General features: G+C 48.2%; 2 protein-coding genes across 3 annotated transcripts; both read left to right on the top strand.

Moving 5' to 3' along the window:
* The first annotated feature begins 168 nt into the window (after positions 1–168).
* Positions 169–10345, top strand: Mta2 (metastasis associated 1 family member 2). The gene is made up of 18 exons (XM_041661342.1): positions 169–669; positions 2209–2276; positions 2917–3010; positions 4461–4578; positions 4706–4769; positions 4923–5040; positions 5439–5541; positions 5932–6031; positions 6143–6331; positions 6419–6493; positions 6598–6656; positions 6916–7013; positions 7125–7264; positions 7656–7884; positions 8529–8618; positions 9043–9161; positions 9266–9414; positions 9613–10345. Exons 1-18 carry the CDS (start codon positions 642–644, stop codon positions 9776–9778), a joined length of 2007 nt encoding a protein of 668 aa, XP_041517276.1. The 5' UTR covers positions 169–641; the 3' UTR covers positions 9779–10345.
* Positions 10346–12057: 1712 nt separating this feature from the next.
* Tut1 (terminal uridylyl transferase 1, U6 snRNA-specific) lies at positions 12058–25286 on the top strand. 2 transcript variants are annotated; one of them, XM_041660679.1, is made up of 9 exons: positions 12058–12228; positions 13299–13489; positions 16198–16513; positions 16887–16987; positions 20572–21047; positions 22467–22576; positions 22676–22786; positions 22909–23001; positions 24131–25286. In XM_041660679.1, the coding sequence occupies exons 1-9, from the start codon at positions 12147–12149 to the stop codon at positions 25252–25254; spliced, it is 2604 nt and encodes an 867-aa protein (XP_041516613.1). In that variant the 5' UTR covers positions 12058–12146; the 3' UTR covers positions 25255–25286. The 2 variants fall into 2 exon arrangements, with proteins under 2 accessions (XP_041516613.1, XP_041516614.1); XM_041660680.1 differs by lacking the exon at positions 12058–12228 and adding an exon at positions 12929–12963.
* Positions 25287–25575: the final 289 nt, after the last annotated feature.

The following is a 25575-nucleotide window of genomic DNA, read 5'->3' as shown; positions in this document are numbered from 1 at the left end:
CAAATAACCTCAAGAAGCGCGAGAGCGCGCGGGCGCCTTTGAGGCCACTGTCGGAGCTGCAGCAGCGACCCACAGTGCAAAGAGTTAAATTCGGCTCCCTACCGCCCTCGGGGGCGGGGTCGAGCTGCAACGGAAATAACCGATCGCGGGGCCGCGGCTGAGCGAAAGGAGCCGAGTTCCTTCCGGAAGTGGCCGATCTGCGGGGTCTTGCTCTCCGACCTGAGCCGAGCGCTGGGCCTTGTTCTCCGTACCGGCCGAAGGTGTTCCGGAAGAAGGCGAACCCGGACGCGGGCACGGCAAACCTTCCCAGCGGCTGGCACCACTCGACGTCTGCTGGGACTCGGCGAGGACGCTAGGAGCCGGAATCTGACTCCGGTCAGGCAGGAACCGAGCTCGTTCCGGAAGAAGCCGATTAGACCGGCGCCGGCCTCGGTGTCCCGGGCGTAGTGTAGCAGCGTCGTTGTTGTGCGAACAGTGATGAGCCGCGACGGCTGAGCGAGCAGAAGTGCCGGCTGCGCGGGTCCCATCGACACTTCCGCGAAGCGTCAGCCCTGCTCTGGGGGCATCGTCTAGAGCCAAGCTTTGCCCCCGCGAGCCTCCCGGACCCCTTTGTGCGGCCGGAGGCGGCGGCGGGAACGGCCATGGCGGCTAACATGTACCGGGTGGGAGGTGAGTACTTCGGGCGGAAGAGGTTGTGGTTGGGACCAGGGAGACTCGGTGTCCGCAGGCGCGGGGGAGCCACATCTGGGGTCGTACGGGCCGCAGAGCCGACCGGAACCGGAACCGAGACCTATGGTTCCGCGGCGGCGCCGCTACGGGGAGCTTGCTTACAGCCGGAACACTGCTCTGAACCTGCGACAGGACCCCCGGGCGGGAAGTGGGCTTGGCTTGGAAGGGGCCGGAGTGACTGCGGGGCCCGCTGCGGGGGAGTCAGTCGCGCAGGGTTTTTTTTTTTTCCCTTTGGCGGCTTGTGTGTTCAAAAAGGTGGGGCCTGAAGTGGAGTGAACAATTTACTCAATTCTCCGACACAGGGGTGCAACTCCAATGCAGAGTGGACTCCAGGGAAATCCTTGTTCTCCTCTCCGTCTCTCTCAATTTTTTTTTTCTTTTTCGACTTTTTGTTTTTTCAAGACAGAGTTACTCTGTGTTACATCTCTGGAACTCACTTTGTAAGACCAGGTTGGCCTCCAGCTCTGCTTCTTGAGTGCTGGAATTAAAGGTGTGTGTCACCAAGCCCAGTCTCTTGTTCTTATCTCTTAACTCTAACTTTTTGAGTGAGGATCTGACTTTAGAACTAGGTGTTAAGCCGGGCGATGGTGGCGCACGCCTTTAATCCCAGCACTCAGGAGGCAAAGGCAGGCGGATCTCTGTGAGTTCGAGACCAGCCTGGTCTACAGAGCTAGTTCCAGGACAGGCTCCAAAGCCACAGAGAAACCCTGTCTCGAAAAACCAAAAAAAAAAAAAAAAAAAAAAATTGAACTAGGTGTTAGGACTGGAGAGATGGCTCAGCAGTTAAGAGCACTAGCTGTTCTTCCAGAGGATCCGAGTTCAATTCTCATCACCCACATGGCAGCTCACAACTGTCTGTAACTCCAGTTCCAGGGTTTATGACATCCTCACACAAACATACATGCAGGCCAAACACCAATGAACATAATAAATTATACATATAATATATATTATAACCCTGTCTTGAAAAACCAAAAAAGAAAAAGCCAAAAAAAAAAAAAAAAAAAACCAACCCCCAAAAACCCCCCAAAACACCAAAAATCTAGGTGTTGCAAGGATGGGAGTAAAACTTTTTCTTTTTGTTTGTTTTTGTTTTTTTTCTGAGACAAGGTCTCTGTGTAACCCTGGCTGTCTTGGAACTCGTGCTGTAGTCTAGGTTGGCCTCGAACTCACTGAGGTCCACCTGCCCCTGCCTTCCCACACTGAAATTTAAGGCCCGTGTAACCTTCGGCTGGCAAATTTCTTTATGTTTTTCTCCTTTTTCTTTTCCTTTTGCCTCCCAAGTGCTGGGATTAAAGATTTGTGCCACCACTGCCCACAAGCACTACCCAGCTAATACTTATTTTGAGCTTTTCCTCTTGTACATCTCCGCATCTCTGCCTAGCATTTTGTCTTTTTTTGGTCCACACAGATCTACTTCCTCTTCCGGGTGCTCTGATTTTCTTCTCTGATCTCGTTTTCCCCCACCCCCTTCCACAGATTACGTCTATTTTGAGAACTCCTCCAGCAATCCTTACCTGGTTAGACGGATTGAGGAGCTGAACAAGGTGAGTGGTACAGAAACTCCTCCCACCACAGCCGTCTCTATCTTCTGGAGTCTTTACCAGTGAAAGGGAGACCCTACCAGGCATAGAGCTTATCCAGGTGAACATTCATTCAGTGTATGGAGGAAGGCTGCCAAGAGCTTATGGCAGCTTTATTATTCTCACATCTGGGGGAAGGGAGAAGGAATTTTGTCTATTTTAATTTTTTTTTCTTTTCCTTAAATATACAGGGTCTCTCTATTATGCAGTCTTGACTGCCTGGAACTTTCTATGTAGACTAGGCTGACCTTAAACTCTTGGAGACTTGCTCATTGGTCCTGGACTTGTCTTTTTTTTTTTTTTTTTTTTGGTTTTTTTGAGACAGGGTTTCTCTGTAGCTTTGGTGCCTGTCCTGGAACTAGCTCTTGTAGACCAGGCTGGCCTCGAACTCACAGAGATTCGCCTGCCTCTGCCTCCCAAGTAATGGGATTAAAGGCGTGCGCCACCACCGCCCGGCCCTGGACTTGTCTTTGAATATTAAGTCTTTATTGCTAAGTTTTTGGTCTCTTCTGTATAGGCACTTTGAGATATAGTGCACTGTTGTTAGTGCCCCTCCACTTTCAAATGGCCAATTTTCATTGCCCCGTTTTTCTTCCTCCTTTAGACTGCAAACGGAAATGTGGAAGCAAAGGTTGTCTGTCTCTTCCGGCGAAGGGATATTTCTAGTAGCCTCAACAGCCTGGCCGACAGCAATGCTAGTGAGTCTTCATTCCTCCCCCCTCCCCCTCCCCAGGATCTGAGGACTAGACATGTTCCTGCAGGTGCTTCCCCTGGTAACATGTCCAAGGCAGGGTGTGAGTTTGGGGGTGGGAAGTGCCTGGTCCGTAGAGGGAGGCCTGTTGTTACATGCTGGGCTGGAAGCAGTGTGGGGAGACCATGATAAGGAAAGCCAGAATGTGGCTTATGTGTGTGAGAGGAGAGATATTTCGATAGGGAATGAAAAGAGCTTTAGAGAAGCGAGGCACGTGGTGACGTTTTGGGCACTTGGGGACAGTGGTTAGTGAGTGATGGTCAAGGTGAAGAGGAAGATACTGTTTTGAGAAGCCTGCATAATAGTGGGGGAGGGCTATGCTGTAGTCTAGAGGCCACGCCAAAGCCAAAAACATTGGAGACTTGAGAAACTAGAAGGCAGGAAAGATCTCTTGAACTTTTCTTCTGTTTCCCTCTCTATTCCAGTTAGCATCTGCCTTACTTTTTGCTTTGTCTGCATTCTCTTTATGCATTTTATCTTCTAATTGTTTTTTCATTTAGATTTAACTTTTCCCCTTTTTTTCTTAAATTTTTCTCTTTTTAGGCTGTAGTCATGAAAGGGTTAATGAGCTAGGCCTACCAAGTTTCCTGGCCCCTTGGGGTTTCCAGTCCCATCTGGCAGGGGCTGACCTTGGCTTTGTCCAATCAGAAGGGGTGAGGGGTGTGGTTCTCCTTGCCCTAGCCCTGAGTTTCCTAGTGCACACCAGGGAGAGGTGGAGTCTACTAGACAGAGACACAGACACCCTCCCCCCCCCCACTTGCTGTCTTATACCCAGTTCTTCGGGGGAACAATGTACCAAGTGCATAAGTTTTTTATCCCCACCCAAAGTGGGGTTAAGTTTGGCACTTAGCCAGGTTAACTGTTTCCACCAAGATTTCAGTGCAAGCTGCTGCCTCTTGAGGAAGGCGTTGGCACTGGTTTGAGCGGTGCTTTTCTTGAAAGCCCCATAAACTATTATTAACCAAGTAGAAAGAGAAGAAGAGTTGCATGTGATGTTTCAGACACAGCAGAGAGTCCTGAAGTATGAAGAGGAACTGGTAAATAAACCCTATGCGCTGTTCTTACATCTTAACTGGATTCTAGGACCTTAGGCTGGTTGAGCCAGAAAGAGCTGAATGTGATGTGCATATCGCAGCTGTGTTTGTGCTTTATGAGGCGTGTCAGTATTGGCAGCTAGGTTTGGGGTGCATTTCTGTGGCATCCTTATTCAGTTCTCCCCTTGATGAGGCATAAGGCCGAAAGGGACAGCCTGGTAGGGTAAGGGCAAGCTGTCTGAGGAAAGTGAGACACAGCAGCTGAGGCAGGGTGTCATTTACCTGGACTGCCTCGTCACTCCAGAGTACCTTCTTTCCCAATTAGTCTCTGACTTTGTTCCTTCTTTCTTAATATTTATTTAGGGGAGTTTGAGGAGGAATCAAAGCAGCCAGGGGTCTCAGAGCAGCAGAGACATCAACTAAAGCACCGAGAGCTTTTTCTTTCCCGGCAGTTTGAATCATTACCAGCCACCCACATAAGGTATGGAAGGATCAGGGTCTCTGTGGCCTGTGTGCCCTTCTTTAGAAGATGGAGAGAAGGGGTGGTGTATTGGAGATGATAGACAGAGGGTATGTGTACTCATTCAGTACTTTCCGGCATGTCTTAGGGGGAAGTGCAGTGTAACTCTCTTGAACGAAACAGATATCTTGAATCAGTATCTGGAAAAGGAGGTAAGGAGGTATTGTGAAAAGAGGGAGGGGAGGGGATGTTGCCCTCTAAAGTGAGAGGTAAAGGGTTGATAGAGCTCCCAGCTGGGGAGTCTGGATGGCCTTCACTGTCCATGTGGATTCCTGCTCACCAGCCTCCTCTCTCCTCATTTTTAGGACTGCTTTTTTTATTCACTGGTATTTGACCCTGTGCAGAAGACACTTCTAGCTGATCAAGGGGAGATCAGAGTTGGTTGCAAATTCCAAGCTGAGATTCCAGATCGCTTGGCAGAGGGTAAGCAACAGAAGTGCTTGAACATAAGTTTCTATGAATCACATGACCTGGGTGTCTGCACAATCTGCTAGGTTTTCTGTTGTGACCCTGACAGAATGGGACTTAGGAACCTGAAAGAGACAAATGGGCACAACTGGGAGGGGAATTCTGAGGCTCGATATGGCTGATAGAAGCAGGTGGATGGCTATGAGTTTGAGGTCAGCCTGGGACAGCCAAGGCTACTTAGAGAAAAACCTGTCATGGGAAAATAACAACAAAAAAGGAAAGAAAAGGGGGAAAAAAGGTGGGGTGGTGTAGAGTCCAAGCAGAGAAGCAGAGTCTTTGAGAGTGAATAAAGATGAGTTCTTTCCCTCTCTCTCCCTCGCTGCTGCTGCTGCTGCTGCTGCTTGGTTATTCAGGCGAATCGGATAATCGAAACCAACAGAAGATGGAGATGAAAGTCTGGGATCCAGACAACCCTCTCACAGATCGGCAGATTGATCAGTTTCTCGTGGTGGCCCGGTGAGGGTGGGTGGATCAGGAAGATGGGCTGGGGAGGAATGAACTCAGTTCTGAGGCTCATCTATTTAAAAGTGGGCTGGCTGTGTTAGTCGGGGCGGTGGTGGCGCCTGCCTTTAATCCCAGCACTCGGGAGGCAGAGGTAGGCAGATCTCTGTGAGTTCGAGACCAGCCTGGTCTACAGAGCTAGTTCCAGGACAGGCTCCAAAGCTACAGTGAAACCCTGTCTCGAAAAACTAAAAAAATAAAATAAAAAAGTGGTGGGCTTTGTTTTGGGTCTGGGTGGTGTTTTTTTTTTTTTTTTTGGTTTGTTTGTTTGTTTTGTTTTCTCTGTAGTTCCTGAACCTGCTTGAGCTTTTTTCTTCCCTTCTTGACTCGTCACTCTTTCCTTAGAGCTGTGGGAACGTTTGCAAGAGCCCTGGACTGCAGCAGCTCCATCCGGCAGCCGAGCTTGCACATGAGTGCGGCTGCTGCGTCCCGAGATATCACGCTGGTGAGCACAAGTTGGTGGTAGCAGAGCTCATGGGGCAGGAGGGAGGGAGTCATGAAGAAGTAGGAGTACTTAAAGAGCAGCAGGTCAGCAGCTTTGTTCTGTTTTTGGTAGTTCCACGCTATGGACACATTGCAGAGGAATGGCTATGACTTGGCCCAGGCCATGTCCACCCTGGTGCCACAGGGGGGCCCAGTGCTGTGTCGCGATGAGATGGAGGAGTGGTCTGCTTCGGAAGCCATGCTCTTTGAAGAGGCTCTGGAGAAGTATGGGAAGGACTTCAATGACATCCGCCAGGACTTTGTAAGCGAATAGGACTAGAAAAGATGAGAACAGGGTCAGGCCCTAGGGCCAGATGCCATCTCATCCTCTGTTTGCTGTTCTTCTTAGCTCCCCTGGAAGTCACTTGCAAGCATAGTCCAGTTTTACTACATGTGGAAAACCACAGATCGGTATATTCAGCAGGTATGGGTTAGTGCTGGGAGGCGGGCCAGGACCACCTGCTTACCTCTCTGCCTTTTGGTGTGTTTGGTTTCACCTGGATCTCTTTCGATTTTCCCTTCTAACAGAAAAGATTGAAAGCTGCTGAAGCGGACAGCAAATTGAAACAGGTCTACATCCCCACCTAGTAAGTGTGGCGTGGCAGGGAGGGGAGAATGTCCCCTTCCTCTCCCAGTTGTGTTTTTCTTAGTGGTTGGGGGTGAGCAAGAGGCAGAAGCAAATTGTAGAAGCTGTAGCTCAGTGCTAAGCATGGGCTTATCATGCACAAGGTCCTAGGTTCAGTCCCCAGCATTCCAGAGATTGTAAGTGGGGTGGTAGGAGAGAGAGGACAGACAGAAGTGAGTTATTTCCTTAATCAGCTTCTATGTTCTTATTTCCTTCCTTAGTACGAAGCCAAACCCTAACCAGATCATTTCTGTGGGTTCAAAACCTGGCATGAATGGGGCTGGATTCCAGAAAGGCCTGACGTGTGAGAGCTGCCACAGTGAGTTTCAAGGAGGGACAGGGATGCTGGGGTTGGGTGGCCTAGGAATTTGAGGAGCTCTGGTAGTTTGTTTCCTGCCAGCACATTAACCCTGTCTCTGTGCTCCCATAGCCACACAGTCTGCCCAGTGGTATGCCTGGGGCCCACCTAACATGCAGTGCCGCCTCTGTGCTTCCTGTTGGATTTACTGGAAGAAGTATGGGGGACTGAAGACCCCAACCCAGCTTGAAGGGGCTGCTCGGGGTACCACAGTAAGAATCACTGGGTAGGAGCTGGGTGTGGTGACTAAGGCAGGTAGGTGTCTGAGTTTGAGGCCAGCCTGGTATATATAGTAAGTTCCAAGTCAGCCCGGGCTGCATAGTAGACGCTGTCTTAACAAACAAATAGAAACCACTGTAAGAACAGGTAGGGGATGGGGAGAGTGGTGGTCATACAGATGTGAGCTTTAGGCAAAGATCAGAAAACTTCATGCCTTACACGGAGACAGTCAAATGGGCAGGGGCACTTGCAAGGGTTGGGGAGCAAGGAAGTTTGGGTAGAGTGTCAGTAAAGAGATCAGATCAGTTTGTTGTCTATGGGAAATGGAGGCAAGAACTGCAGTGTTGACTTGCCATTTTTCTTTTTCATATGTCATTACTCCAGGAACCACACTCAAGAGGTCATTTATCCAGACCCGAAGCTCAAAGTCTCTCTCCCTACACAACCAGTGCTAATCGGGCTAAGCTGCTGGCTAAGAACAGACAAACTTTCTTGCTCCAGACCACAAAACTGACTCGTCTTGCCAGACGGATGTGCAGAGACCTGTTACAGCCAAGAAGGGCTGCCCGAAGACCCTATGCACCTATCAATGCCAATGCCATCAAGGCAGAGTGTAAGGACTGGTGTGGTGTAGTACTAATGATTGAGTTCAGAGTTGCTCTGGCCAGAGAGAGACTGCTGTTTAATGGCAATGGGATAGTAGGCCACGGAGGGTGTTTAGTAGATAAGATTTAACTCTTGCTGGGCAGTGGTGGCACACACCTTTAATCCTAGCACTCAGAAGACAGAGGCAGATCTCTGAGTTTGAGGCCAGCCTGGTCTACAGAGCAAGTTCCAGGACAGGCTCTAAAGCTACACAGAGAAACCCTGACTCAACACCAGAAAAAAAAGAAAAAAAAAAGAAAAGATTTAACTCTTGGCCCTAGAAGAGGCCTGAATAGTGAAGTTCCTTCAGAAGTTTTGATTTGTCATGCCTGGTGGTACATGCCTAGAATATAAGCGCTTGGAGGCTGAGATAGGCTATAACTACCTATCAGACTGTTCTGTGTAATGAGCTCTAGACCACCCTGGATTACATAGTAGGACCCTGTTTCAAGTAGGCTAAGCATTGTGATACATGCCTAGAACCCAAGCACTGGGGAAGCAGAGTCAAGAGAATGATGGCAAGTTCTAGACCAGCTAGGGCCACACAGCAAGACCATTTCCAACAGCCAGAACAAAACTGCAGACTGTCCAGAGGCTTTTATCTTTCTCCAGGCTCTATCCGACTTCCCAAGGCTGCCAAGACGCCACTGAAAATTCACCCTTTGGTGCGACTGCCCTTGGCAACCATCGTTAAAGATCTAGGTATGGGATGGGAACCACACTGGATCCATCTACTGGTGGGTGGGAGGTGGTGTCAGCTGCCAGTCATTTTCCTACCCAAGAGCTTTTCTTCCCCCTGAGTTTTCCTTTCCTACTGAGAAGAAACTATGTGTATGCCTTTTTTTTTTGGTAGTAGTGCTGTAGATCAAAATCTAGAACCTCATGTATTCTGGGCAAGTGGTTTACTATTGAGCCCCATTACTGGCACAGTAACGACTTTTCTTAATTATTTTGTGATCTTAAAAGATTCTCAATGTCATTTTTGAAATATGAGTAAGTAGTTTGATAGGCCTTTTCCTCTACTACAGGCGGCCAGGGTAGAGAGGGAAGAGAGAATTGGTAAGGAAAGTACATAGACAAGAGAAGGTATGAACATTTTCTGTTTCATCCCCCTCCACCCTGGCAGTGGCCCAGGCACCTCTGAAACCAAAAACACCTCGGGGCACCAAGACGCCAATCAACAGAAACCAACTGACCCAGAACCGAGGCCTGGGGGGCATTATGGTGAAACGTTCCTACGAGACTGTAAGTTGACAGGAGGCTGGGAAAGCCGAATGGGGTGGGCTTTTGTTTCTGATAGGAGTCTGAGGGAGGCCACACTTTCATTATGTTGCCCCATCCTTTTCCAGATGGCAGGGGCAGGGGTCCCCTTCTCTGCCAATGGAAGGCCTCTGGCCTCAGGGATTCGTTCAAGCACACAGCCAGCAGCCAAGCGGCAGAAACTAAACCCTGCTGATGCTCCCAATCCTGTGGTATTTGTGGCCACAAAAGATACCAGGTAGGGAGGGAATCCACTGTGGGAGGGGCTGAGAGACTGATAATCCAAGTTGGGGGGCATTAAAAGTAGGGGTATCTGAGAAAGATAGGTGCAGAAAAGAATGTGGGTACCAGAATTGAAGAATGCATTGTGGGGTCTTACCTGTGTGTGTCGGTGCTCATAAAGCCTCTCCCTGTTTCGGTTGCTCTTTTTGACCAGGGCTTTAAGGAAGGCTCTAACTCATCTGGAAATGCGCCGAGCTGCCCGGAGGCCCAACCTACCGTTGAAGGTGAAGCCAACACTGATGGCAGTTCGGCCCCCTGTTCCTCTGCCAGCAGCCTCACATCCTGCCAGCACCAATGAGCCCATTGTTCTGGAGGATTGAGCATTTTGGGGAGGGAGGTGGGATGAAAGGTAGAGGGGTGGGTGCCCAGGGCATACAAACCTCAAGAAGGGAGGGAGGGTTGAAGCTGGTTGTGTGTGTCCTTGGAGGGGTTGGACGCCCTCTGGAGTGACTGCCAGTAACTCCTCCTTTTTGGGCTTCTCCTGCCTGTGGCGGAGAAGCCTCCAGAAACTTGCCTATGTGTGTACCTACCCTATTTGGGGGCTGGGACCCACAGCTTGTTTGGACAGCTGGGGGAGGGGAGGGTTTTTTTAATTTTTTAAAAATTTTACCTCCCTTTGTAAAAGGGATGGAGGAGGGGAAGAGTAAACATATCAGGTGGTGGTACCTGGCAGGGGAAGGGGGAGTACACTGCCATGTCTTTTTTTCTTTGTTTTCTAATTGGGGGTTTCTCTTACTGTCCGGTGTCCGGACTTTCCTAATTAAGAGTTTGAGGGCCCTAAGCTGGCATCAACCCCAGGCCATGCTCACTCTTTCTTCCCTCCCTTTTCCCCCTCTGCCTTTTATATGCCAATTCTCAGAAATAAAGATCTTTTGTCCGTTTTTTAACCTCGGATTCTGTAATTGGTTCTTATAGTGCTGAATAAAAAGCTGTTTTCTTCAGCTCCTCGGGCTCAGCTGTTCTCTGCTGCTGGTGTGTGTGTGCGTGTGCGGGGTGTCTTTGAGAGGGAAAATAGAGGACAAAGGACAATGAAAGAGGTACAGATGGTGCTTGTTCTCGGAACAGCTTTTTGAGACATGCAGCAGGACTGTGAGGTAGTCTGTGCCAGCTATCCTTGTGGGATTCTAGCATCTCCCAGTGGGGCTGGGGCACAAGCAGCATCTTGGTCTAGATTCACTCAAAGCTCTCTAATGGCTCTTGAGTCTCCACAGAAGGGTGTGAGAATGTCTTCCTGTTAGCCTTTTGGTGCTGAGGAATTGATCCTCGGGCCTGGTGTGTGCTAGTCGAGTGCTCTGCTACTTAGCTACCTACATCCTCAGCCCTTCCTTCACTTCCCTTTAGGCATTCGAGGAAAGCTAGCAGCCAAGGTCAGATGCATCACACCATCTGGGCAGCGTTGACACACGCCTTTAATCCCAGCACTTGGGAGGCAGAGGCAGGCAGACCTCTTTAAATTCAAAGCCAACCTGGTCTACAGAGGGAGTCCCAGGATAGCTAGGGCTACACAGAGAAGCCCTGTCTTGAAAACAGAAAAAGATTCATCCCGCCTTAGTCGCGGGTGTGTTACTGCAGGACTTTCCAGTTCAAACAGTGATGTGCATGTATACGGATTGCCGCTTCGGGGTTCGCACACCCAGTGTTCGCACCTGCCCCTTCTGTAGAGTGTGTTTTTGGTTTGGTGTTAAGGATCAGATACCTGAGCAGGGTCCTTAGAACAGTTGGAAAGTTCAACCAATTCTCCTTAAACACTTTAGAGATAGAAGGGCCTCATTATGACTCAGGCAAGGTCACAGACTGGTTTTCTGCCCAAGTCCACTGTTCTAATAATCACATGACAAGCTGCTGGGCCCTCCTGATAGCCCTTCCATTTCATTAAGGTCCCTCTGCTCAGCTCATAGTCCCTCCTGTTCTTGAACGTACAAGACTGATTCCTGTGCCTGACAGAATCCGCGCACTTCCCAGCCTACCTCCTTGAATAAGGGTTTATCCCTTACCCCTGTAGTCTGTTCTTCATTGTACTGCCTTGAAATGTGCCTCGTTAATATACTTCATACAGGCTACAACTGTGTAAGAAACTTTGGGATAGTAGCAATTCGAGTTGAAGTTCAGTCCAGGTGAATGGGACTAGGGGGACAGGACGGACAGCGCTGAAAACCCTGTTTTGCAGAAGGATCCGGCTTAAGAGAAAGGAACTGACCTGAGGATGTGGGAGTCCCTGAACTCTATAAGGCAAAGGATTGGAAACACCCACCCTTTACTTCTATTCGCAGGGTGATATAAAAGCTCGAGGGTGCAGTTGTGTAGTGAAATGAAGGCTCAGATCGCTTGCCACCACTTGGCAAAGAAGGGACTGTGCTGTCAAGAAGCAAGCCCGCTTTTGTGGCTGCTTAATGAATATTCACGATTCTTCGGGCCAATCAACGCAGGAATGGAGCGGAGCATGCCAACTAGTTAATCGTAGGCCAATAAGCGTCGTCGATGGGCGGCTTTTCCTAAATCTGACTTAGAACAGGAACCCTCAACCCTAGGAACAAAGTTTCTGGAGGAATATGCTAGCACCGGACATAAAGGTCACTTCCTGCAGCACTGGCGGAAGTGGCTTCCCCGCACGTTGCGATCTTTAGCTGTGAGTTCTGGTGGCGGCTGGTAGCTGAAGAGGTTGTAGGCGGTCCACACCGGAGAGTCGCTATGGCGGCGGTGGATTCGGATGTTGTATCGCTGCCTCGTGGCCGCTTTCGCTGCTGCCTCTGCGACATTACTACAGCCAACCGTAAGCGGTGGCTACTGAGGGAAGAGGGGAGATTGCAGGTTTTCATTTTCAGGTGTTAGTGAAAGTTAGGGTTATCTAGGTTATAGTTTTTGCTAGCGCTAGGGTCATCCACCTCTGTTTTCATTCAACACGTCCAGGGCATTGGAGAGCGGGGAAAGTCACACGTTCTTCCCACTCTATGCAAAATCTCCATAGTGCAAGTTTCATTATTCCTTTTGAGACATCATCTACTGGTGATCTCTGCTCTGTGTCTGGTGCTTTGGTGGTCTCTGGAGTCGGGAAAGGGATTCAGGAATTTATTGGCTGGACTGAGACAGTTTCAGTACCCCGTGGCTATGTTTGCAGAGCTGCGGCGTTTCAGGCAGGGCAGTTGTTGAACTGGAGACTCCCAGTAGAGAATCTCTGCAGAGGCCAGGGGTGAAACAGCATGGGCTGAATGAGCGCCCAAGGGTTTCGAAAGGTGGACTGAGTCATTCATTGTCACCGAAAGGAGCTCAGCTCCCCCATGTTTGATGTCTGGAATGTGGTCTCCCCTAAACAGGGTCCTCTGGTGTTTTCCTTGTGAATGACAACACCCCCTCCCCACAAGCCCTCTGGCCAAGCCAGGAACGTAGGAGCTTTCCTCCTCCATGTACTTCCATGGCATCAAGCAGCTGACTTCTAATACGAATAGCTAATTTCCCATGCTTACCTCATGCCAGATGGCCAGAGCTGTACACGAGCGACACCTGTGGGGTAGGCACTACCATTTCCATCATATGTGAGAAACTGACACATTGGGAACAGCCAGTATTTATCTCTGAGAATTAGGGCCCCGGACAAGTTACTTGTTAAGTCCTCTACAGTGTGCGTTGTTGCTCTGCTTAATGCATGTCGTTAGCTTTAGAACGACCTGCAGTGTAGCCCTTTCTCTTGAAATTAGAGAATGCACAGTGTAGAAAAAGGGAAAGAATATCAAATGTGGAAGGAGCTACATCTCTGTCCAAATGTCACCCTTTGTGAAGGAAGAGAGCAGAGGGAGGGGATAGGTACACTAAGGGATACTTAATGTCTCACTCTTGCCTCTACAGGACCCAGCCTAGATGCCCACTTAAAAGGCCGGAAGCACCGGGATCTTGTACAGCTACGAGCTACCAGAAAGGCCCAGGGACTTCGAAGTGTGTTTGTCAGTGGCTTTCCCAGGGATGTGGGTTCTGCTCAGCTTTCTGAGTATTTCCAGACATTTGGCCCTGTGGCCAATGTTGTTATGGACAAGGACAAGGTAAAGTGAGTTGCTCTGGGATTAGTGTGTCAGATGGGTTTGCCTCATGAAAAGAGAGGAACCAGCAGCCTTTTGGCAGCTTCCTAATGTAGCTTGTCCTTGATAGACATTTCAGAACTTAGAATAGCTTAGTTTTAGGAATTTCTGCCACCTCCTTTACTCCTTGGATTTAATCCATTCACTAGAGTTAATTATGGAGGACTTGTTTATCAAACATTGTATTATTTTTGCTTGCTTGGTTTTTTTTTTTTTTTACTCAGGATCTCATCATGTAATTCTGGGTTTTACCGTGTAACTCTGCCTGGCTAGGAGCCAGAGATCCACCTGTCTCTGCCTACCTGATGCTGGAGTTAAAGGCGTGGCCGAGCTTCTTGCCCTATTCCCTCTTACCTGCCACTCCCCCTTTTTTTCGTTCAGATCTAGGGATTGAACATGGGGGCTTTTGAATGTTAGGAGAGTGGCCTCTGTCTCCAAACCATCCCCATATCCCTTATTAATCTCTTCCTCTCTGTGTCATGCTTATGTACTGACGAGACATCTGTAATTTTTTGTATATGATACAAAGTAAGGGTCCTACATTTTTTTGCTTATGACTATCCAGTTGTCCCATATAATTTATTTATACGCCCATTCTTTCCCCACTGATCTTATTATCCTGTTGGAACCTAGCTGACTATATGTAGGGTTTATTTGCTGGTAGCAGTACATTTCTCTTCATGTCAGTATATCTTTATGCTGGCACTATGGTATTTATTACTATACAGAGTGTCTCTTCTTTTGGGGGCGGTATTCGATATAGGGTTTCCCAGTAGCTATGGAGCCCATCCTGGAACTTGATCTGTAGACCAGGCTGGCCTTGAACTCACAGAGATCTGCCTGCCTCTGCCTCTGTAGTGCTGGGAATAAAGGTGTGCGCCGTCACTGCCTGGCCAGAGTGCCTCTTTATGGGAACAGATGACGTAAAAGAATGTGCACTTTACCCACAAGCAGTCATGCTTGCCTCACTCCTGCTAATGTTTTGCCTTTAAAAAAGTTTATCTCAGTTATTAATATTCAGCTCTGTTCAGCTCACCCAAATCATAGCAGCCTAGCTATCATATTGTTGCTAATGCTAAATTCCTTGAAGACAGGGCTTATTAGTTTATGTGTTTCTATTAGCAGTAGCAGGGTTTGGTGCTGAAGCTTGAATCTAAGAGTTCATGCACACTAGAGAACTCCTCTACCTGTGAGCTGCGTTCTGAGTCCAACATGGATTCCTTTTAAACTTTTCCTATGTGTGCACATTCATGATCGCTCCATGGTGCAGATGTGGGCGTCAGAGGACAACTTTTAGGGGTCTGTCCTTCTGTTTGTTCAGGGATTGGACTCGAGTGATGAGGTTTGGTGGCAAGCACTTTACCCCAACATGGATTTTTTTTTAGAGAGGTTTGTGTATGGGTGTCTGTGGTTATGTATGTGAGTACAGGTGCCCGCTGAGGCCAGAAGAGGGTGTTGGATTGTATAGAGCTGGAGATACAGGTGGTTGGTTTAGAGCTGTCTAACGGTGTTGGGAACTGAATTCCAGTCTTCTGCAAGAGCAGCAAGTGCTCTTTCTTACCTGTGGAACCATTTCTCCAGAATTCCACATATGGACCCCCTGCCATGGATTCTTGTTTAAAGAGTCAGCTAGAAAAGAACAATACTTTTTTTTTTTTTTTCATGTGGTTTTTTTGAGACAGGGTTTCTCTGTATCTCTGGCTGTCCTGGAACTCACTTTGTAGATCAGGCTGGTCTTGAACTCACAGAGTTCTGTCTCTGCCTCCTGAGTGCTGGGGATTAAAGGTGTGTGCCACTATGTCTGGCTAAGTTTTTTATGTTTTAAATTAGGTATATGTGTGTTTGTCTGTGTGTGGATTTGTACACAGGTGCCTTTGATTCTAGGAGAGGGCATCAGATCCCCTAGAACTGGAGTCATAGGTGACTGAGAGCTAGTGGGTGCTGGGACCAAACTCCTAACTGCTAAGCCATCTTTCTAACCCCTTTAAATTTTTTTTATTGCATTTTAATTTTTCTAAAGACTAACCATGTGTATGAGTTTTGCCTGCATGTGTGTAGGTGCCTGGTGCCCTTAGAGGTAAGAAGAAGGCACTGTATCCCCGAGAACTGGAGTAACTGACAGTTGTGACCTGCTGTGGAGGTGCTGGGAGCCAAATTCAGATCCCCGAAAAATTAATAAGTGCTCTTAACCTTGGAGCCATCACTCCAACCCTTTAATTACATTTTATTTATTTAGTGTGTCTGTGTGTAGGGGAGCAGGGGGACATGCATGGCACAGAGATGGAAGTCAGAGAACAACTTTGAATAGTCAGTTCTTTTCTTCTACCAGCTGGGAGCCGGGGGCTCAAATTCAGATCATTAGGTTAGGTGGCAAGTGCCTTTGTCACCTGAGCCATCTCACCAGGCCCTCCTTCTACCTCCTGTACCACCAAGCATGACTAGTTGGGTCTTATTTTAACCTGTGAAATCAAGTCATTGTGAAATATAATACATGACATTTGAACTGATAGCCAGGAATAAAAATATGTAAGAGTAAAGACAACTCATCTAACTAAATACGTTCCCTTTTTACAAGAACAGCAAGTAATATTCTCAGTATATGGGTTGGTTCCCATTTCAAAGATTCTCTTCTGTTAAAACATGCTTGAATTCTTTCTGTTGTGATTTGCCAGGGGGTGTTTGCCATCGTGGAGATGGGAGATGTGAGCGCACGGGAGGCTGTCCTGTCACAGCCCCAGCACAGGCTGGGGGAACGTGCACTGCGTGTCCGGCCGAGGGAGCAGAAGGAGTTCCAGAGCCCAGCCTCCAAGTCTCCCAAAGGAGTGGACTCAAATAGTCACCAGATGGCCCAAGCACTGGCCGAGGCCCCAGATGTGGAGGCACAGATGGTAAAGCTTGTGGAACTGAGGGAGTTGTCTGAGGCAGAGCGGCAGCTTCGGAATCTTGTTGTAGCCCTGATGCAGGAGGTCTTCACAGAGTTCTTCCCTGGTGAGTGCCCTGCTCTGAGTCTGAGCTCTCCTCACACCTCTGTTGGTCTGCCTGCCCCTGTGTTTGAACCCTCAATCCTCCCTCAGCTCTAAGTGTTTCATTTGCTTGCTATTCCATCTTTGTACCCCAGTATATTTTCTCTTGAACTTCCTGCCCATCCGTCTTTTTTACCCCTCTTTATTATTATGTGTGTGCACAAGTGACACACATGCTTCTGGAGGTCAAAGGGTAACTTTCAGGAGGTGGTTTTCTTTTCTACCACATGGGTCTTGGGGATTGAACACAGGTTATCAGAACTGGTGGCAAGTGCCTTTACCTTCCGAGCCATCTTGCTGACCCTGCACTCTTTTGACCTCTATTCTTTGGCACCTAGGCTGTGTGGTCCATCCTTTTGGCTCTTCTATAAACAGCTTTGATGTTCATGGCTGTGATCTGGACCTCTTCTTGGATCTGGGTGATATGGAAGAGACTCAGGTGAGTGAGCAGGGGAGCATGTAGTCATGTGACTTTGGGCAAACTCATGCTTTTTAGTTTCATGATTATAAAAGAGGCATGACAGTGCCGATCGAGAAGTGTTACTAACTGTGGACATGTGGATGTGGATTTGCACTGGAAAGAATGAAAGTGAGTTGGCATGGGGTAGGTAACAGTTGTGACAGGAAGGTAAAACATTTCAGAATTCTGTTACTGGATTTTGTTTATGGATTTTCTTTCTGAGATAGGGTCTTACTCATAGTCCTGGCTGGCTTGTAACTTGCTATGTAAACCAGGTTGTCCTAGAATCACAGAGACTGGCCTTCCTCTGCCTCCCAAGGGCTGGGATTAAAGGCATTCAATGCAATTTTCACCCTTGTATGTGATCTTATTTGGAGAAAATATATAAAAAGATATACAGAAAGGTAATTTGGGGATTATCTTTTTGCTTATATGTATAGAGGGGTGGTTGAAGCTAAGTATCCCTAACTAGCCTGGAACTTGCTATGTAGACCGAACTGGGATTGCAGGTATGTGCCACTATGCCAGGTCTTTGAGTTTTGTAATACATAATTTACAGATTTGTTTCTGTAATATCAAAGTTGTGTTTTCTTTTTTCTTACACACAGTTCTTTTTTTTAGAGCAGTTCTAAAAAAGCAGTTCTTAGAAAATTTGAGTAGAAATAGAATTTCTGTAGACCTTCTTCCTTTAGAGAGGGCTGCTGTGTTCTTTGTTGTCCTGGAGTTGAACCCAGGGCCTTTGCACATGCACGTGAATGTCTGTCTACATGTCTGTGCACCACATGCACACTTGATGCTTCTGGAAGTCATAAGAGGGCATCGGATCCCTTGAGTCACAGTGGATGTTAGCCACTGAAGTTGGTTCCTCTGCAAGAAAGCCCTGTAACTGCTGAGCTGTCTTATTTTTTTTTAATTCTTCTTTTTTTTTTAAAGATTGATGTATTTGTTATGTATACAGTATTCTGCCTGCATATATCCCTATAGCTCAAAAGAGGGCATCATATTTCATTATAGATGGTTCTGAGCCACCATGTGGTTGCTGGGAATTGAACTCAGGACCTCTGGAAGAACAGCTAGTACTTTTAACCTTTGAGCTATCTCTCTAGCCCCTCGGCTATAACTTTTTAAGAAGCATATGGGGCCATATCCAATGCAGGCCCAACCCAAGCCACACATCCTCTGCTCCAGTCCAGGCCTGGTAAGTTTCTCTCCCCTCTCAACAAAGAAGCGTCTTTTTGAACACAGAGATCATTATAGGAAGCCACGACTGGTCACAATGCAGAGAACAACTGACCAAGGGTCTTAGCCGCAACTGAGAAACTGCAATACAACTCTTACACCTCAGGCTCAGGGAACACTGAAAAAGAGAGGGAAGACTGTAAGAACCACAAGAACACTATGATTATGTGTAGTATGGAGGATGCTTGTTGGTTGCTGGATGCTCAGCCCCGAAATAATCACACAGAAACTGTATTAATTAAATCACTTGGCCTATTAACTCTAGCTTCTTATTGGCTAGTTCTTTTATCTTAAACTAACCCATCTCCATTAATCTGTGTATCGCCATGAGGCTGTGGCTTACAGGGTAAAGTTCCGGCATCTGTCTCCAAAGGGGCTACATGGCTTCTCACTGACTCCGCCTTCTTTTTCCCAGCATTCAGTTTAATTTTCCCCACCTAGCTCTACTCTACCCTATCAGGCTAAGATAGTTTCTTTATTAGCCAATGGTATTCACAGCACACAGAAGGGAATCTCACATCAATTGTGTTTTCCATATATTACAGAAACACTATACCCATGAAATGTCAACAATATGGCTGCCCAAATGAAGTCAGCAGGTTGTATTTTTATAATTATCCATTTATACATATGTAACAATAATCGAAAATAGGCTATGAATTTGAGGGGGAAAATAGGAACAGTTAGAGGGAGAGAGAAACAGTGTAAATATAGTACACATAAATCTCTGAGTTTGAGGCCAGCCTGCTCCACAGAGTGAGTTTCAGGACAGACAGGACTACATAGGGAAACCCTGTCTCAAAAAACCACACACACACAAACACAAAGTTTACTTTGTGTGTTTGGGGGGTGGGGTAGCATGTGGAGGTCAGAAAACAACTTTGGGTGTGGCCTTTTCCCTGTCCACTTTGGCATGTTCATTGGTATCTTTGTTTAGCTCACATTTGGGCAGTTATGTTGGTTGGTGAGACTTATGGGTGTAGCTTTTGACGCAAGCTCCCTGATCTTCTGGCACTTGTAATCTTTCCATTTCTTCATTTACAATGTTCCCTGAGCCTTAGATGAAGGAGTGTTTTGTAGATGTAGCCATTGGGACTGGGCTTCACAGCTGTGCATTTTGAGTAGCTGTGGATAGTCTATTGCAAAGAGAAAAGACTCCACTTATCTGTGGGTTTAAGGACAAATGTTTAGATTGCTGTTAGGGATTGTAGGGGCTGTAGCTTCTCTAATATCCATGACTTCACTGGCACCAAATGGTTATAGGTTTTCATTCCCAGGCATAGTTGCCCTCTTGTTGAGCAGATCTTTTTTTTTTTTTTTTTTTTTGGTTTTTCAAGTCAGGGTTTCTCTATGGTTTTGGAGCCTGTCCTGGAACTAGCTCTGTAGACCAGGCTGGTCTCGAACTCACAGAGATCCGCCTGCCTCTGCCTCCCGAGTGCTGGGATTAAAGGCGTGCGCCACCACCGCCCGGCCAGTTGAGCAGATCTTAAGTCCGGTAGAAAGCTGCTAGTTACTGTCAAGGTGTGTGCCACTACCGCACCCTTAGGGTTATCGTGCCATGCTGGCTGTCGGTGTGGATCATAGGTGGCATAGCTGGGTAGGACTGCTGGCTGCCTCCCTCCTTTGATAGCTTGCATGGTGTCTTCTGGTACCATGAAAGCTAGTCCTCAGGGAGGGGACATTCAGGTCAGTTCCAGCTCAGGGGTCTGAGCTGCAGATGGTGTCTTCTGCAGTAGGCACTTACCTTCTACTTCTGGAGGTAGGAGGGCAACCAAGGGCAACAGCAGTAGGCTGTATGTGTTGGATATCTTTGGACATCTTTGGTTGTCAGGCTAATTGAAAGAATGACTCTGAATCCCAGCACATGAGGCTGAGACAGGAGGACTGTGAAAGTTAAAGGCCATGGGGCTGCTCTTCCAGAGGAACAGGCTTAGAGTTCCAGCATAAACATGGCATCGTATACTGTACAACACCAGTTCTAGGAATTTGATGTCCTTGTTTGACCTTCACAGGTGTTAAATGTATGTGGTGCAGACATATGCAGGTAATACGCCAAACACATACAATAAAGATTACTGGTCTTGTTTGAGACAGGGTTTCTCTGTGTAACAGCCGTCCTAGCTGTCCTGGAACTCACTCTGTAGACCAGGGTGGCCTTAAACTCACAGAGATCTGCCTCCTGAGTGCTGGGATTAAAGGCAAGTGCTGCCATTGCCTGGCTTCAGTGTGCTGTTGGGAATGGGTTATGTGAGGCTGCAGAGTAAAGGCTGCATACAGGGGACAGTGGAGGAGGAGGGACTCACTCCCTTTCATTTCATCCACAGCCAGCCCCACAGGCTCTAGAGACTCCAGAGGCTCCAACTGTGGACTCAGCCCTTGCTCTTTCTCTGGATTCTCAAGCAGTGGCCTGTACCCCAGCTTCTCCTCTAGACTCACCATCTCCAGCTTCTCTCCAAGATTCCGAGGCCTTGGACTTTGAAACCACATCTTCTCTGGCACCACAGACACCAGATTCTGCTTTGGGCTCTGACACTGTCACTTCTCCCCAGTCCCTGCCTCCAGTTTCACCACTGCAGGAGGATAGGGGAGAGGGGAAACTAGGGAAGGCCCTAGAATTAGCAGAAGCTTCAAAGGACGAGAAGGAGGAGGCGGCAGCAGTCCTAGAGTTGGTGGGCTCTATTCTCCGGGGATGTGTCCCTGGAGTGTACCGAGTCCAAACTGTGCCCTGTGCCCGACGCCCTGTGGTGAAGTTCTGTCATCGGCCTTCAGGTCTTCATGGAGACGTCTCTCTCAGTAACCGGTACTTTCAGGTTGGGGTTGAGGAAGGCTGACTCTTAAGTCCTGACTTGGAAGGGCTTATACCTGCTGAATTGAGTTTTTTCTTCTTTGGTTCAGTCCTCCTTTCTGCCAATTACGTCGCCTCCTATCTAGCTTCCATTTCAATGTTTGTTTTCTTTGGAATACTTTGTGTGAGAAGGGTCTTGCTCTGTCATCCAGACTGGCCTTCTGCCTTACTCCTGAATCCTGGTATGACAGGGATGTGCTACTATTCTGCATTACTGCTATTTGTTACTGGTATTGTTTTTTACAAGTCTTACTAAGTAGACCAGGCTAACCTTGAGCTCCAGAGGCCCACCTGCCTTTGCCTCCTCTGTTGGGGTTAAAAGCATAGGAAAGAGTTCTGTAGTTACATAAATTTGCGAACTGTTACATTAAAATAAACAATTTTTCCCCCTTTCTCTCCTACTGCATGCTTTGTTTCTTTGTACAACCAAATGCCTTCTCTTGGACCCATGCAAGGAGGCCCCACATAATAATGGCCCCCAGCACGCTTACTCCTGTGACCTGCGTAGTTCTTTCTGATCTGTACTGTCACTTTGCACTGAGTGTTCTTGCTACTTTGCTTCTCCTTCAAGAGGCTCTGAACAGTTTTTTTGTTTCAAAAAAAATTTTTTTTCTTTAAATATTTATTTATTATGTATACAACATTCCTTCCATGTATGCCTGCAGGCCAGAAGGGGCACCAGACCTCATTACAGATGGTTGTGAGCCACCATGTGGTTGCTGGGAATTGAACTCAGGACCTTTGGAAGAGCAGGCAATGCTCTTAACCACTGAGCCATCTCTCCAGCCCTCAAAAAAATTTTAAGTTACTGTTTGTGCATCTCTCATCTCTAGTCAGAGAATAACTTGTGGGAGTCAGTTCTCTCCTTGTAACACGAGTGCTAGGGACGGAACTAAGGGTGTCAGTGGTGGCTGACTCTTCCCACTGAGCCATCTCGGTGGTCCTGTATCTTCTGAAACAGGGTCTCCGTATTCCCTATTCAACCTCGAGTGCTGGGATTACAGGATATGCTCACCACACCTAGCTGTGAGCAGTCCTATATAAACCATGTTTTGTGAATGGTGAGTGTACGGAATGAACACATGGAACCTAGTGTTGGCTAAGGTTCCGTTGATACATACTGCCCGCACTCCCAGGTTCAGGATCCAACACAGGGCTTCACCAGGGCTGGGCAGATGTCCCACCATTTAACCACATCCCTAGGTCTGTTTCATGTTCTTTTGCATACCCTTCATAGGACCAGTGTTTTGACAGAGCTTTGGGAAAAATTCTTTTGATCTTATTTTAGCTGGCACCGAGTCTGTGATGAACATGGTGGGATATAGGTTTCCAGAGTTCTTACACCGTAACAGCTTTGTTTTTCCACCGTCCCAGGCTGGCCTTGTATAACTCCCGGTTCCTGAATCTCTGCTCAGAGATGGATGGTCGAGTCCGTCCCCTTGTGTATACCATACGCTGCTGGGCTCAGCATAATGGCCTGTCAGGTGAGAATGAGGACAGGCTTGGCCCGAGCTGGTGTCCGGCAAAGGCAGAGACTTAGAGAAAATACTTCTTCCTAACTGGAATTCTTGGTTATTATCCAGGGGGCGGCCCCCTTCTCAATAACTACGCCTTGACGTTGCTCGTGATCTACTTCCTTCAGACCAGAGACCCTCCAGTGCTTCCTACTGTGGCCCAGCTCACCCAGAGATCAGGTACTGCAGAACAGCCTCTACTCCTACTCCCTCGTCTTCATCTCGACTATCACCCCATTTCCTACCCGTTTCTCCCCAGTCTTCCTACTTCCAGTCTGACCCTCTCTTCTTTACTGTCACAGGTGAAGGGGAGCAGGTCGAAGTTGATGGCTGGGACTGTAGTTTCCCCAAGGATGCCTCACAGCTGGAGCCAAGCACCAACATAGAGCCTCTCAGTGAGTCTGGGGGATCCAGGAGAGAACTGACAGCGATACTAAGCTCTGGAATAGGAAACATTTAACATACACAGTGCAAGACACAGTGTAGGAAGAGCCCCTGCAGGTTTCTGCAGCTGGTTGGCTCTGAGTGTTGACACCTAGCTGTCTTTGATCTGCCTTTTGTGATTGCTACCCTGTCTCCCGCTCCTTCTGTTTGAAGTCTTATTTGAGTGTTTCCTAGGGGTTCAAAGCCTGTGCAAACTTGGTTTTGGAAAAACCTAGCAAACTGTGGTATTCCTTGATTTGCATTTGGCATTGTCCCTTTGAGAGGCCCAGATATGATGTTTTGAGATACGGAAATGAACTTGCTAAAGGCATACTCATGTGCAAGGTATAGTCTTTGCTTGGTTTTTTTTTTGGGGGGGGGTAGCAAGAGACAAGGTTTCTTTATAGCTTTGGAGTAACTCACTCTGTGGACCAGGATGATCTGGAACGCACGCCTGTCTCTTCCTCCTGAGTGCTGGGATTAAAGGCGTGCGCTAACCCTGCCCTTTTTTGGTTTTATGAGACAGGCTTTTTTTTTTTCTTTTTTTTTTCTTTTTTGGTTTTTCAGACAGAATTTCTTTGTAGCTTTTGGAGTCTGTCCTGGAACTAGCTCTTGTAGACCAGGCTGGCCTCGAACTCACAGAGATCTCTGCCTGCCTCTGCCTCCCGAGTGCTGGAATTAAAGGCGTGTACCACCACTGCCCGGTATGCAGGGTACAGTTTTCACGGTAGCCCCATGGCTGCTGTTTTAAGGATGTAAAAACCGTATCTTGGACTGGGTGGTGGTCTCAGTGAATTTGAGGCCAGCCTGGTCTACAGAGCAAATTCCAGGACAGCTAGGACTGTTACACAGAGAAACCCTGTCTTGAAAAACCAAAAACAAACAACAACAACAACCAAAAACAAAAACAAAAAACTGGGCAGGTAGGTAAACTGGGCTGCTCTTCAGGTCAAGCAGCAGCATGGGGCAGGACATGGCTGAGAAGCTGGGTTTCTCAGGAGACTTCTGAAGCCCTAAGAAGGGAAGAATGTCCTACTGAAGTAGCTGCAGGGATGTCCCAGTTATGGCTTCTGAGTGACCCCCTTTTCCTGCCTCTTCCAGGTTCCCTGCTGGCCCAGTTCTTCTCCTGTGTTTCTTCCTGGGATCTTTCTGGCTCCCTGCTGTCCCTGCGGGAAGGTCAGGCTTTGCTGGTGGCAGGGGGCCTGCCTTCTGATCTTTGGGAGGGGCTGCGCCTTGGCCCCATGAATCTCCAGGACCCCTTTGAGCTGAGTCACAATGTTGCAGCTAATGTAACCAGTCGAGTGGCTAGACGTCTGCAGAGCTGTTGTGGAGCAGCAGCCAGTTACTGCCGAAGTCTCCAGTTCCAGCAACGTTCTTCCCGGGGCCGGGACTGGGGACTGCTCCCACTTCTGCAGCCCAGCTCCCCTAGCGCCCTGCTGTCTGCCAAGCTCATCCCCTTACCCCCTGCCCCCTTTCCTCAAATCATTATGGCTCTGGTGCGTGTGTTAAAGGAAGCGCTTGGATGCCATATAGAACAGGGAACCAAGAGACCACGGTCAGAAGGAGCCCGAACCAAAGACTCTCTCCTGGGAGGGACAAACAAAAGACAGAGACTAGATGGGCAAGAGAAGAGCTGTGAGGAGGGGAAAGAGGAGCCACAGGGATGTGCAGGGGAGCATGGTGAAAATGGGGTGAAAGAGAAGGTAACAGAGTTGGGAGAGGCACCTCAGGACAGGACCTTGTTGAGCTCTGGACCACCAGGGGATCTGACCCGGATGCCTGTAAAGTGTCTAGACAAGCTGGCTGAGCAGAAGCCCATGGAACCCGAAGTGGCTGAAGAAGGGTCTAAGGATGAGACAGGGAAGGAGGCATCACACCTGTCATCAGCGAGCTGGCGTTGTGCCCTGTGGCACCAAGTGTGGCAGGGGAGGCGGCGTGCCCGGAGACGATTACAGCAGCAAACCAAAGAAGAAGGCAGAGGAGGTCCCCCCTCTGGAACAGAGTGGCTGGCAATGGAGGCTCGTGTAACCCAGGAACTGAAAGGACTGAACAGTGAGCAACAGAGGCCACAGGGGGAGCCTCTCCTCACTTTTGTGGCATCCGTCTCCCAGGCTGACCAGACACTCAGTGTGGTGCCAGTCCAAGATTCCCAAGGCCTATTCCCCGGTCTTCATCATTTTCTACAGGTTTTTCTCCCTCAAGCACTTAAAAATCTCCTTAAGTGAGGAGCCAGACCGCAAAGACAATAAAGCTGCTAGTTTATTTAATAGACATTGGACAACTTTGATTTCTACCTGGTGACACCTTTCTTCCCTGCCTTAATGTAGCTTCTGCCCTGCTTGGCCTGACCACCTTAAAACAGTCGTTATGTTCACTTCTGAGGTCTCCTTCCCACCTCTTACCACATTCAGGGAGTGCCACCACCACAAGGCAAAGACACTGATTTCTGCTGCCCCAGGTCATGGGAAGCACCATAAATTTTGGGTCTAGGGTTTGTCTAGTCTAACCTTTAGTACTTGAGTGAGTTCAGATTGCCCTTAGGTTGG

Source organism: Microtus oregoni, unplaced genomic scaffold (assembly GCF_018167655.1).
Source record: "Microtus oregoni isolate MIOR12 unplaced genomic scaffold, Mior012 000012F_ref0000307, whole genome shotgun sequence".
NCBI lineage: Eukaryota > Metazoa > Chordata > Mammalia > Rodentia > Cricetidae > Microtus > Microtus oregoni.
This window is presented reverse-complemented; position numbering and strand designations above follow the sequence as displayed.

What these genes read in the sequence shown, in the direction of transcription:
- Mta2 (XM_041661342.1), top strand. Translation starts at nt 642, where the DNA reads ATGGCGGCTAACATGTACCGGGTGGGAG. An exon ending in ATCAGTATCTGGAAAAGGAG is followed by an intron (nt 4,770 to 4,922) that starts GTAAGGAGGTAT and finishes CCTCATTTTTAG; the next exon opens with GACTGCTTTTTTTATTCACT. An exon ending in CAATGCCATCAAGGCAGAGT is followed by an intron (nt 7,885 to 8,528) that starts GTAAGGACTGGT and finishes ATCTTTCTCCAG; the next exon opens with GCTCTATCCGACTTCCCAAG.
- Tut1 (XM_041660679.1), top strand. Translation starts at nt 12,147, where the DNA reads ATGGCGGCGGTGGATTCGGATGTTGTATCGCTGCCTCGTGGCCGCTTT. An exon ending in GTGATATGGAAGAGACTCAG is followed by an intron (nt 16,988 to 20,571) that starts GTGAGTGAGCAG and finishes TTTCATCCACAG; the next exon opens with CCAGCCCCACAGGCTCTAGA. An exon ending in GACGTCTCTCTCAGTAACCG is followed by an intron (nt 21,048 to 22,466) that starts GTACTTTCAGGT and finishes CCACCGTCCCAG; the next exon opens with GCTGGCCTTGTATAACTCCC.